At 34.6% G+C, this 12,464-nt stretch overlaps 3 protein-coding genes across 4 annotated transcripts; all 3 read right to left on the bottom strand.

The window, feature by feature from the left end:
- Positions 1 to 1,453: 1,453 nt before the first annotated feature.
- Positions 1,454 to 2,816, bottom strand: LOC109046032 (14 kDa phosphohistidine phosphatase-like). The gene is made up of 3 exons (XM_019063829.2): positions 2,648 to 2,816; positions 1,656 to 1,783; positions 1,454 to 1,570 (listed from the first exon to the last, which is right to left on the bottom strand). The coding sequence occupies exons 1-3, from the start codon at positions 2,790 to 2,792 to the stop codon at positions 1,478 to 1,480; spliced, it is 366 nt and encodes a 121-aa protein (XP_018919374.1). The 5' UTR covers positions 2,793 to 2,816; the 3' UTR covers positions 1,454 to 1,477.
- A 456-nt stretch (positions 2,817 to 3,272) lies between these two features.
- LOC109046282 (nucleolar complex protein 4 homolog) lies at positions 3,273 to 8,640 on the bottom strand. Its single transcript, XM_042755974.1, has 15 exons — positions 8,433 to 8,640; positions 8,204 to 8,324; positions 7,767 to 7,873; positions 6,636 to 6,737; positions 6,399 to 6,548; positions 6,175 to 6,277; positions 6,062 to 6,096; positions 5,580 to 5,630; positions 5,386 to 5,497; positions 5,243 to 5,303; positions 5,051 to 5,161; positions 4,772 to 4,935; positions 3,879 to 3,961; positions 3,619 to 3,732; positions 3,273 to 3,508 (listed from the first exon to the last, which is right to left on the bottom strand). Exons 1-15 carry the CDS (start codon positions 8,571 to 8,573, stop codon positions 3,392 to 3,394), a joined length of 1,572 nt encoding a protein of 523 aa, XP_042611908.1. The 5' UTR covers positions 8,574 to 8,640; the 3' UTR covers positions 3,273 to 3,391.
- A 528-nt stretch (positions 8,641 to 9,168) lies between these two features.
- Positions 9,169 to 12,123, bottom strand: LOC109046031 (tRNA pseudouridine synthase A-like). 2 transcript variants are annotated; one of them, XM_042755976.1, is made up of 7 exons: positions 12,091 to 12,123; positions 11,837 to 11,988; positions 11,529 to 11,758; positions 11,313 to 11,450; positions 10,795 to 10,897; positions 9,683 to 10,368; positions 9,169 to 9,317 (listed from the first exon to the last, which is right to left on the bottom strand). In XM_042755976.1, exons 2-7 carry the CDS (start codon positions 11,904 to 11,906, stop codon positions 9,285 to 9,287), a joined length of 1,260 nt encoding a protein of 419 aa, XP_042611910.1. In that variant the 5' UTR covers positions 11,907 to 11,988; positions 12,091 to 12,123; the 3' UTR covers positions 9,169 to 9,284. The 2 variants fall into 2 exon arrangements, with proteins under 2 accessions (XP_042611910.1, XP_042611909.1); XM_042755975.1 differs by having other exon boundaries at positions 11,837 to 12,099.
- Positions 12,124 to 12,464: the final 341 nt, after the last annotated feature.

Genomic DNA, 12,464 nt, shown 5'->3' with positions numbered 1-12,464 from the left:
ATACAGTTGTTTTAAATGCTGTTGTTTATTAATGTTGTTAATATTATTCGGATGTTGTTGTTTGGTAGTATTATTAGGAGAGAAGAGTGTCTGTGTATATTATTGTCATGTTCTATTAAAAATGCTGACAAATGGATGTGAGGTGGATGTTCAAGTTTATCAGGCAAGGTTTACAACCTCTAGATCAGGTCGGTGGGTCCAGATTTATTGTATGGTGCTTTAAAAATCATTAAATCACAATTTATATTTTAATATTTTGTAGTTAAGCAGAGTAATCTACCTTACCAAGATATTTCCCATTTTGTGATATAACAGTGCATCCAAACATTTCTTCAAACTTAAATAAATAACAAATAAGCATGTTCTGGGAATTTCAAAGAACACTTCTCTTGACTTTATTATTATTTCAGGATGTTGCACTATATAACTTTTTATGGTTTTTGGACAAAGTACAGTTGCAACAGCATCCTTGTGGATGAGAAATCCACACCTCATTTTGTAACCCCCATGTCGTTCCACACCTGTAAAAGCTCAGTTCGTCTTCGAAACACAATTTAAGATATTTTGGATGAAAACCGGGAGGCCTGTGACTGTCCCATAGTAAGTTACACTGTCAAGGTCCATAAAAGCTATGAAAGTCATCGTCAGAATACTACATCTGCCATAAGATGTGCAATCTGAGTTGTATGAAGCGTGACAGGAACACTTTTTGTAAAGCAAAGAAAACAAAAATAACGTCTCTCTCCATATCACTGTATGCTGCGTACACTCTTCTGTATCATCCGCGCCACAAGGATGCGCTGTTTCCACATGTATTTAGCTTTGATCTGAAAAAAAAAAACAGCACATCCTTACAGCGCAGATGAAAAGGTATGAAAGTCGTCAATATGCAGAGACACCGAGGAGACTGTTGACAAAGGAATTATTGAATAAAGTCCTTATTTTTGTTTTATTCGCTAACAAAAAGTGTTCCCGTCACTTCATATAACCCAGATTGCATGGAGTATTCTGATGACCACTTTCATACCTTTTATGGACTTTGACACTGTTATTTATTTGGCAGTCTATGGGATAGTCACAGGCCTCCTGGTTTTTATCCAAAATATCTTCGTTCCGCAGACGAACAGAGTTTTTACGGGTTTGGAATGACATGGGGGTAAGTGATTAATGACAAAAATGTTCATGTTGGGGTGGAGTATCCCTTTTACCTGTTTTATTTCATCATATTTAAAGACCAATGGAAATAAAGGTAATTGAATTCCTTTCTCTTTGTTGCCATGTGTTAATCTACACATTAAGTTAAAAACCAATCAAACATGAGGATGACCTGTCTAGTTTTGGAGTAAATGTCCCATCCACCCATCTAAGTTCTGTACTTTCTCAGCCTTGGCACATCAAGACTTGAAAGCTATGTTAAGACAGTTAGGTTTGAAATAGTGTCCTTGTTCGCAGCTGTAATTTGTCCCATGTAACCCATTCAATACCCTTCATCCGCCCAGGTCACCTCATAGTCTTGGTAATGGGTTTTTATCTTCTCTGTGGAAACTGAATGCTTTGCTTTCCCAAATCCCTGAAAAAAAGAGGAACTGGTTCAACAAATGGAACTAATTCAAGGTGTGTATATATCGTTTTATATTTTGGAACGTCATGTGTACCATGGAATAACCGTAGACGTGGATCTTTTTTGCAGCACTGTCATGTTTGATTCTTCCACCTCCGAGACATTCACAATCCAGTCCTCCACCTCTCTCCAGTTCTCCAGCCACACGGTCATAGATATCAGCTGAGGAGATACAATGTTACGAAGGAATTGTAGGTAGACACAAATAAACATTTGTTCTTGTATCAAATGTGTGGAGAAAGTTCCAAAAAATCTGTAATACATATCTCGAAATATATGAAAAATAAACACTTTTGTATTTAAACAAACTCAAGTGCTTTTCTGCAGTAATAAACTTTAGTAAAATGAAAGCTAGAAAAGCTGAAACACTAATACAAAGAAAAAAGAAAGAAAGAAAGAAAGAGAAATGAATAGCAATGCATGAAATGCAAACTAGATGATTATTTGTTGTAATAAATAAAAGACCAATCACAAAGCATTATGAAAAAAGGAGACTAATCACAGTTCAATACGCTACAAATTCTATTTCTCCCGGTGACGCGAATCTTTTGAATCAGTTCATTTAAAAAGATTCATTCATTGGCTGTTCCTGCAAAAGTCTTGTGTTTTGAGTAAGTCACTTCAGTGAAAGAAAAATACGAGTCAACGCTTATAAGTGAACAAAAACGATCCGTTCGCTTAAAAAAAAAAAAGTAAAAATCACAGATTATTTAAAGAAACAACATCATTCAATTATATTAGCAATGTAAGTCAATAGATCTCAACATTTCACCTTATATATATATATATATATATATATATACACACACACACACACACGATTCGCCATTGCTTCAATATTCCCACTAAATACAATATTTTAGGAAATCAACAAAGTTCGCCTTGAAAGACTACAAGCCAAAACCAACATTTGGCAACTGCCGCTGAAGTAGTTTTAAAACTTGTATTTTCTGACATTCACAGCCTATCGCACTCAATAAATTTGCACTTTCCTCACATCTGTCATTCATTCAAACAAGTCCCTACCATGATACTCGGCCCATGCGTATCCTCTCACAATATCAACATGTGAATCATCGTTTTTGCTGTGCACCCGTATGAGGACGTATTTGAAGACGCCGTTGGGATCTAAATCAACCTCTGGGATTTTAGCGAGACATTCGGCAGACATAATTACAAAAAATCCTAAGACTACAGCGAAGTTCAGTACAACAACACAGAAGCACTTCATTTGACATCGTTGTGTTTTGAAGTACTGGAATGAACGTATTCACATTAGCGACACCTACTGGGGCGGAGCAGAACGACACGCAGCGGCAACAACAATGAACAGAATCACCACACAGAGTGTTTATATCACATTAAGTATGGTGTGCTCATGCAAAACAAAGACATATCATTTCTTTGTCACTTAATGTATGCTGTTTAGATTTAATTGTTATTTGAAGAGGTTTAAGAACAGGGAAAATGTATATAGTACTGAGATTACAGCGAATAAACTACAGTTACTGTCCATACAATAAAACTGTGGTACCATTACATTAGCAATCAATGTGTTAAAACACATTTGTACCATGGTGTTCTTTAAATTAAATCTTTGTACTGCTGTTTTACAGTCTGATCAGCATTCACTAGAGGCCACAGCACATGCTCATTTTGTGCAAATGTTTATTTCGTCACACTGGGGAACGGAGTGTCACAGTTGATGCACAACCTTTTTTAATACAAAGAATACATTTTTGGAAAGATCATATTTGCAAATAAGAGTGGTTACTCCAGAGAAAAGTGCACTCCGAGCACCTCTCTAGAGCTCTTCAGGAGCTCTATGGCTGTATCAAACTCGAGCGGTATCGTCTTCCTTACAGCTTTGAGTTCTCGCTCCATTAGCTGCCATACAAAATGTGGAGGGGATAATGATTAGTTAACAATTTTATACTTGTAACACATGGCAAATATAACTAGAAAATATAATCAAAATACCACATCTTGCTAACTACCTCAAATGTAGAGAGCTCTAGCAGCTCACTGATATCGTCCTCTTGTTCTGTAAGTGGCTCGTTGATCTTCATAGCAGCCTTGGCCACATCTGGATGGTAATGCTTCTGCAAAGTCTAAGAGAAGATTGGCCTTTTTTAATGGACATCCTTTTAGATAGTCAAAGGTTAATTCTTTATTGAGTTTGTGAATGGTGAGTCATTCAGAATGTAAATGTCAGAAAAGGACAGTACTAAATAAAGAACAATATGAAGAGTCTTACCTTGATCTCCCATAGGCTGCTCTCCAGAGCATGACACTGAGCCGGATCTTCCTCTTCCATAACATACGGATCGTCACAAGGCTCTGATTAAAAACATTACCAAGAACAATTTTTCATAATTAAGTGTTCCTGTATTCCACCTAATAAATTCTGGTTAAAATCAAGTTTTTTTTTATTTTTTATATTTTTTTGTAAATTGTGGTATTTTTTGTTATTATTATTATAAAATTTTATTTTATTTTTTATATATATTTTAAATAAACAATTTATACCAAATAAATAAATTTATATATTTATAAATAAACAAGTACATAAATAAATAATAAAAATGATAAATAAATACTAATTAATACACGATAAATACATAACATATGTAAATATACATATTTGTAAATGTATATATAAATGTGTATATATCTTTAAGGTGATGTTTGTGATTTTTTGACTTTACTAAAGCATAAAAATACCATAATATGTTTGCAAATATTTAAGAACATGCTTAGTAAACATAGTTGTTTATCTGAAAAACAATGCTACAGTCAGTTATTCTCCTTTGAAAATGTGTGTTCCGGGTCGGAATGTCAGTATTTGTTTTGGTTTGTGAAACCCGCCCACTGCCAGTTTACCAATTGTATTTCGGTACCCCAGGTTGCCAGTTGGCGGAAAATACAGCGCATTTCATTTCATTCATCGTCATGTGCACTCGTTCCTGTTTGTATCATCAATCTGGCAACCTGCATGTGCCTCAAGTCTGAGGAGGAGGGGCCGGGTGAAAAAAACCCTCTCCAATATTTTGAATTTGGACTGCGATACCTAGTTCAACCACTCGGTGTCAATCCTACATACAGCACCTTTAAATTATTAATAATTTGATCGTTCTATCAGTGACGTACCTTCTGCAGTGCTGGGCCTGTGGATGAGGACTCTACATGACGGGTGCCGGCGGATGAGATTACAGATGAATGGCAGAAGTATGAGGAGAGATGTAGGTGGCGCTGTGAGAGACAGCCGAGCGAAACGCTTCACAAACGCTGCCACAAGGTAGGCTGGCAGATGTCTGTCAGAGCAAACGGGTTACTATTCTACTGTTTTTAAGACCAAAACACAACATTTATATTCTGATGCTCACATTTATCTTTAGGCCAAAATAAAAGTGTAAAGAGTAAACCTACGTTGAAGATAGAAAGATGTTCACCAGGTGGAAGAAACGTGCTCTGTACTTCACATGGAAGATAGAGGGATCCAGCAGACTGTAAAGCTTCTTATAAAAATCTGGGTAATCCCTACACAACAAAGACAGAGAAGGCTTTTTAAAAGAATCTTAAAATATTAAATCGGTTCTTTTGAAATGGTTTAATGCTTACAAATTATGTTTATGGATGAGGATGAACAAGCCATTCAGAGATAATAAACTGATCGCCCCACCTGGGAAAAACACAGACAGAAAAGTGCATTACACACATAACACAGATAATGTCATGAATAATAATTCACACCCTGGACTCACCGATGTCATAGGCAGCGCTCAGGAAGTCAATCAAAAGTGTGGGATCACTCATCTGTGGCATTATGGACTCATGAAGGATGACCAGGATCTTCTTGTACATGTTGCTAGGTAACTATGGCAACCCAAAGACCGGTTAAGAACCTCAATATAGACAAGGAGTATATACTGTGACATTATAGTGAGGGTTGTTTTACCTTGAACTTGAGAAACACCAACCACATTTGCTCAAAAGCTCGTTTATGCTCCTATATGGAAAGATTGATATATTTATAATGTGAGAATGAACTTTGGAAAAAATAAAAAATTCAACCACATTTGCTCAAAAGCTCGTTTATGCTCCTATATGGAAAGATTTATACTCAGAATTCGTGCTCTGCATTTAACCCATCCGAAGTGCACACACACACACACTGTGAGCACACACCCGGAGCAGTGGGCAGCCATTTTTATGCTGCGGCGCCCGGGGAGCAGTTGGGGGTTCGATGCCTTGCTCAAGGGCACCTAAGTCATGGTATTGAAGGTGGAGAGAGAACTGTACATGCACTCCCCCCACCCACAATTCCTGCCGGCCCGAGACTCGAACTCACAACCCTTCGATTGGGAGTCCGACTCTCTAACCATTAGGCCACGACTTCCCTTTATATTTATAATGTGAGAATGAACTTTGGAAATTTACCTTTAGTTTTGCTACTTTCCATTGTTCAAGTTTGTCTGTAAAGCAGAGAGAAATAGTATTTATGAAGGACAATGTTTTATAGGGACAATACCGCGGTAATTAAGCAAACTTACAATCTTGTCTGACAAGGAAATGTTTCATTTTTGATGCTTCGCTGGGTACGTTGATGGTTGAGAGGAGTGTGAAAACATTATTCTGATATACAGGAATCACAGCCTATGAAACAGATTTGATTACAAAAATAAGTCTGTAAAACTGGTGATACAGAATAAATATGCAAAACTGAATATGCATAAATGTACAGAAAAACTGACTATGTAAACACAACCACACTCACCTTTTTGTTTCGGCCCATGACTCTGTAAATGTTGTCTCGCACTGAACTCATGACGTAGTAGCGCACATCGTCCATCTCCAAAAACTCTTGAAACCTGGAGATGAGCAGTGACATGTCTTCTTTCTCTGAGAGAAGATGCTCCACCAGGGTCTGTGCACATGAGAGGGATAAGCTTTATTCCTACATGACTTCAGTGTGCGACACATGTCAGTATCTGTAGTTGTAAAGAAAACCTACCTGTAAGAGCTCCCTGGGAAAGTTGTAGTGCTCATCCAGATTCTGGAGAGGGTGTTTGCCTTCTGCTGCAACAAACTTCATCAGTGCACATAGGGACGTCTCCTGGAAAATATGAAAATAATGGACATAAATCACACACTGAAGTTTATCAGATATGGGAGTGTCCCAAGTCTGTTACAGAGCTGCTATTGTTAACTAAAAGTAAACCTATTTCAGTAATAGAAATGAAGCTGAAATAAAATAAAATGTAAATATTAGATGAAAACCTTAAACTTAAAACTAAAAAATTAGACATGTTATCTTGGCAACTGAAATAAATAAGCTTAACTTGAAATGCTAAAATTAAAACTATATATATTTATATATATATGATTTGATTTGATTGATTTAATTAAATATATTACATATATATTACTGTAGCATTGTGTGTGTGTGTGATTAAAAAAAACACATAACAAAATTACGAAATCAAACTAAAATAAACAACTGAAAGTTAATGTACTAAAATGACTAAAACTGACATAAAATTAACATTTACTAAAATTAAAATAAAAACAGAAAATATAAAAATAAAATAGACAAAAGTAAATCTGTATATAAATATGTATAAAAATGCATATAAAATTCCTAAAAAAAATTCCTAAAAAAAATCAAAAAATAGAAGTACTAAAATTACTACAACTGGCATAAAAGTATTTAAATTAATATAAATGGATTGAATTTATAAAATTACTACAACTGGCATAAATATATACATATAAGATATAAAAGCACTTAATTTTTTCACTTAATCCAGGATGTTGTCAAAAGCACTTTCACTTTAAAAATATATATATATTATATATATATATATATATATATAAATATATACATATAAGCTCTTAAATTAAAATAAAAAATAAAAAAATATTAAAATATGGGTGTTAAAAATATTATTAGTATATAAATAGTATTAAAACAACATTGATCTGTTGGTTATTAAATATCTGATGACTCTTATAGTAGTATTATACATTTATTTATATTCCAATCTGCAGTATATGTAAAGTACATAAAAGACCACGTTTATAAAAACTAAACCATCATGTTACATAAATTAACACACACTAATCACCTACAAAATTCACTCACCTTCACTTGGAAAGCTTTATGGCCTATATTTTCCAGCAGAAGTTCCACACAGTTGCTGTACCGATGTCTCATGAATATACGGTACTTCTCTTCAGCACTGCGGTCACCTGGAAATTTAATTTCAGCATAATTTTTTCATTGTTTTTTTCACTGTGTTTAATTGGTATTCGGTACTTCTTATATATATATATATATATATATATATATATATATATATATATATATATATATATATATATATATATATAAAATTAATTATTACACAAACAAATAATAAATAAATGCGGTACATTTAAGGTCATAACTTGATAGCTGGTTTTTCATACACAATATGTAAAAACCACATATGCAATGTGCCCTATGTAAAATTGGTAAAATACAGATAAATTGGATCATTAACCTTGTTTATCCAATGATCTTAAGATGCAGTAATTTACCATTCACGAGGTCTTCTTCTTCAGGCAGATCACCAACATAAAGATCTCCTCTGTAGAACAACTGACAGAAAACCTTACTGCAAGCATTGGTGGCGAAAATGACTTCTTTATCCTTTTCGGACTGTAGGTAAGAAAAAAAAAGTGTATGTTTTATAACAGGAGTCATTTATAGACCAAAACATCAGGTGTGTAATTCATTAGAGTTCACTATGAAACAAGAATCGCATACCTGCAAATATTCAATAACGTCGAATATGTCGTTAGCATGTTTCTTGTTCTGAAGTACACGATCTGTCTTAGTATTTATATATTTCTTATATGAAACCTGACTGTTTTCTCCTTTCACGTTGCTGTCCGTGGACGACGCCATGATTGTTTCACTAAAAACGTGTCGCTGTGTTCATGTCATAGGATGAGGTCGCCCCTAGTGGCCAGCTGGTGTTTTACCGCAGAAAATAAATAACAAGAACGGCATGAAGCCGGTGTCAGTTACGACGCATTGAGACAACAGTTCATCTATTAGGACTTTTCACTCTGTAACTTCAAAATCATTTCCAATTAAACGTTTCAATATCATTATTATGGTGTCAAGAGCGCTGATTCAAGCAGTGTGTCAGACAGTCGTCACGTGATACGAGTTACATTTCACTGCGCCCATCGAGCTGGACCAATCAGAACGGTTTGTGATTACCGAGTGATTTCAGGTAAGGACAAATTCTTTAATGTATTACATTTAAAAGATGACACTTTCTAATGTCTCCAGTGAGACAAAAAGCACCTTTTTTGAGCCACTTTCTAATGCACCAAATATTTATAATACAGAAAAGTATAACTCATTTATAAAACAGTAACAATCTCTTAGAAAAAATGGTCTAACAACTAAACAGTACACTTTCTTGCATATAGACATCAACACTGTTTAACAGAAAGGAAACTGTTTAAAGGAAAACTGCAACGAGCCTTAATAAAATCACCTTTTTATTTCAGAATTCGATAGTGGAATCGTTGGAAATTAATGTTAGCACACAAGTAAATACCAGAATAAAAGATTAAACAAAACAGACGTCTGCTTCTTAGTGAATCAGTCAGATACATTTCCATCTTCATCATCATCCTGAAAAAAAGGCATTTGGATAAATATTAAACAGTGTCTATAATTCATGTTCAATCCATGCACAACAGGGCAGAATAAAAAATGTAAAACATTTTCTTCATGAAAATATAATTCTAATTTACACCACCCATACATAGATACACACACACACACACATACATACACACATATACATAAACATATATATAAATATACATATACATACATATATACACACACACACATATATATAAATATACATATACATATATATATATATATATATATATATATATATATATATATATATAGTGTGTATATATATAAATAATTAATTAATTATATTAGTATCATTACTTTAAACAGCCCAGCCAAACATTACCCACTTTGCACTCTTGGTTTCCTGTGGCCGTGGCTTCAAAATCATGGATATACAGTGTAGCCATCCAGTTCACCATGGACTTCTCATGGAGCTCAGCCTCTACAATGCTGGGATAAATGTGCTTGTCCTTAAAAGCAGTGATGGCTTCTTTTTCTTCAGTCCATTCCAGAGTCTCATGGATGCCATCTCCTCCAAAGCGTTTGTTGTAGCGGTCAAAGTGCACCCTCTCCAGCACTAACCCGAGCCCAGGGGCCTTGGGAACGTCAACTTTGTCCTCTCCCCAGCTCCTCTCGATCACCCCTTCATCCACATATCCTTTAACCACAGCTATCACAAGACCGATCATCTTCCGGATCTGGTGCATCATGAAGCTCTGGCCTCTTACTGTGATGATGGCAAACTCAGCTTCCTGTCTCACAAACGGCTCTCCGCAGGACATGTGGGTGATGTAACGTTTGGCACTGGGGTCCCGTGGACCTTTTTGTGAAGTGAAGTTGTGGAAGTTGTGGGTTCCTTTATACAGGCCAAATAATTGGTTGACCTTCTGAAGGGTGTCTGAACTCAGACGGAATGACGTGTCCTCCTGGTTATAGTCCTTTGGGGAGAAAGACACAGTGGGAAGCATGTAGGAATACGTTCTGGCGTCGCAGTTGTTTTTGGAATTGAAGCCTCCTGTGACTCTTTTGTAACCTGCAAGTTTGAAAAGATTTAAAAGATCTTGTTATAATTAACTTACACAATTAAAATCTTGTTTTTGTTAATTGAAATGAAATCATTTTGTTAACTGAAATAAGATAAAAATTTTAGATTAAAATTCAAACTTAAAAACCTAAATTGCCAACTAACTCAAATAAAAGAAGTTTAAGCTTACGTATTAAAATGACTAAAACCAGAATTGAAATAAAAATGAGTGAAAGCTAAATAGAAATATTTTAAAAAAATTGACAAAAGCAATAAAAATGACTACAACTAAAATTAAAAGATAACAATAAAAGCGGTTTAAAAATATTCATTAATACAATAACAGTATATAAATAATACTAATATTTGATTCATTACATTGATAATACTGTAATTGAACAGGAAAATTGTAAATAAAAAACCTTAAGGTTAGACCTAAAATTCTTATGTGAGGTGGCAGATGTGCATTCATTTTGTCCAGGATGTTGTCAATCATCCACACCTTCAGAGACACAACTTGACCCGCAGCAGAAACACCCTGGTAATGCAATGAGAAGTTATCAGCAATTACACTCTTTTCTTAAATAATAATAATAATAATAATAATAATAATAATAATAATAATAACAATAATAATATATTTTAATGTCAATTTTTTATTATTACTTTAATTATTGATTTTCTTAAAATCTTTTTTTTTTTTTTTTGCAATGTTTTCTTTTTTTTCTAACCAGGAAGAATAAAAAAGAAATAAAATAAGTTTATGGTTTTTACATATATCTTATTTTATTTCAAATAACATTTAATTACAAGTAGTTTTTTTTTAAATAGTTTTAGTTGTAATTTTAGTTAACTATAATAAATAGCACTCACTAGAAAAAAGGCAGCTTGTTTCTGATCTCTCATAGGAGAACATGTGAGTAATTGTGCATCAGGTTGAAGTATTTATTCACCTTATCGGTTCGTGCACACCGCTGGAAAGACATCTTCTTCATGTCATCTCCATGGCCCTCTGGAATACATCCTGCTCTCACAAGAGCAGTGACCAGTTCATCCTCAATGGTTCTGAACTGAGAGTTCTTTGCATTTCTCTGAATGCACAGGACAAGTATTAATGCTTGGACTACACTGCAACATATAAATCACTATCCTGCATCATCAGAACTCACCTGCATCCCATAATACCCTTTGCCTGAATATGCCATCAGCAGGGCCACCTTTTTCTTGGGGTATTTCCTCTCATCCTGGTCTGTTTTAAGCTTCTTGTCTTCATGCTCGGTCTCAACGAGGGTATCATCTGCTGGTCTCTTCAGAGCTTTGATTTGAGCGTCTGTTGACTCTTCAGTCATCTTGCAGGACATGCAAAATCCACGGGGATTTAATATAGGATCTGGCCACCCTGAGGAGCATTTCAGTCGAACATTAAATGATCGTTCATCGGTTACTTTACAGGAGAACGCATTGTTAAGGAACTCACCTTTGCTTTTGAGAGCAGGAATAAATGTGTGACGTGATAAAATATGAATGATCCGACAGCACCTCAGCATGTCATCACACTCTTCAGTGAGGATCTCACCAGGGTCTTTAGAACAAAACCAGCTCGACTGCTTTTACGTTATCTGCCATTTCCTACAAATAAGTGAAATTAGTATAGAAAACTAATTTTGTGAGTATCTTTAACAGCAGTATGATCTATCTTCACCGCAAAACACTTATTTACTTCCCCTGTACCATGAATACACCCACGTGGAGTGGCTGAACTTTCACGTCTCGCCGAATATCGCGTGACCTAAAATGGGTTGCCAGGTTTTCAAAATAAAAAGGGACCATGAGGGGGTGCCATGTTTTAACAATCCCCCTCAATTGTAGTATCATTGAGATATTGAGATATTATTTATATGTGAGATTATTAATATGTTAAATCTGATGTATTTTGAGTTTTTATTTTTATATTTAACATTTTCATTTTAGTTAAGGTTTTAGTAATTTTGTCATTTTTTTTATAGTTTGCATTAACTTTGATTTAATTTAGTTGAAAACTTTTATGGTTTTAATTTCAGTAAATCATATTAATATATTCATTTTACAAAATCAATTACAATTAA

Source organism: Cyprinus carpio, unplaced genomic scaffold, assembly GCF_018340385.1.
Source record: "Cyprinus carpio isolate SPL01 unplaced genomic scaffold, ASM1834038v1 S000006762, whole genome shotgun sequence".
NCBI lineage: Eukaryota > Metazoa > Chordata > Actinopteri > Cypriniformes > Cyprinidae > Cyprinus > Cyprinus carpio.
The sequence above is the reverse complement of the archived record's forward strand: the minus strand, read 5'-3'. Positions and strand labels throughout refer to the sequence as shown.

Coding starts and splice junctions, on each gene's coding strand:
- LOC109046032 (XM_019063829.2), bottom strand. CDS start 2,792: ATGTCTGCCGAATGTCTCGCTAAAATCCCAGAGGTTGATTTAGATCCC. Junction 1,784..2,647: donor CGCATGGGCCGAGTATCATG/GTAGGGACTTGT, acceptor GTATCTCCTCAG/CTGATATCTATGACCGTGTG. Junction 1,571..1,655: donor ACGTCTACGGTTATTCCATG/GTACACATGACG, acceptor TCTTTTTTTCAG/GGATTTGGGAAAGCAAAGCA.
- LOC109046282 (XM_042755974.1), bottom strand. CDS start 8,573: ATGGCGTCGTCCACGGACAGCAACGTGAAAGGAGAAAACAGTCAGGTT. Junction 8,325..8,432: donor ACGTTATTGAATATTTGCAG/GTATGCGATTCT, acceptor TCTTACCTACAG/TCCGAAAAGGATAAAGAAGT. Junction 3,733..3,878: donor GCAGCCTATGGGAGATCAAG/GTAAGACTCTTC, acceptor ATCTTCTCTTAG/ACTTTGCAGAAGCATTACCA.
- LOC109046031 (XM_042755976.1), bottom strand. CDS start 11,906: ATGCTGAGGTGCTGTCGGATCATTCATATTTTATCACGTCACACATTT. Junction 11,451..11,528: donor AAGGGTATTATGGGATGCAG/GTGAGTTCTGAT, acceptor CTGTGCATTCAG/AGAAATGCAAAGAACTCTCA. Junction 10,369..10,794: donor ACCTCACATAAGAATTTTAG/GTCTAACCTTAA, acceptor TCAAACTTGCAG/GTTACAAAAGAGTCACAGGA.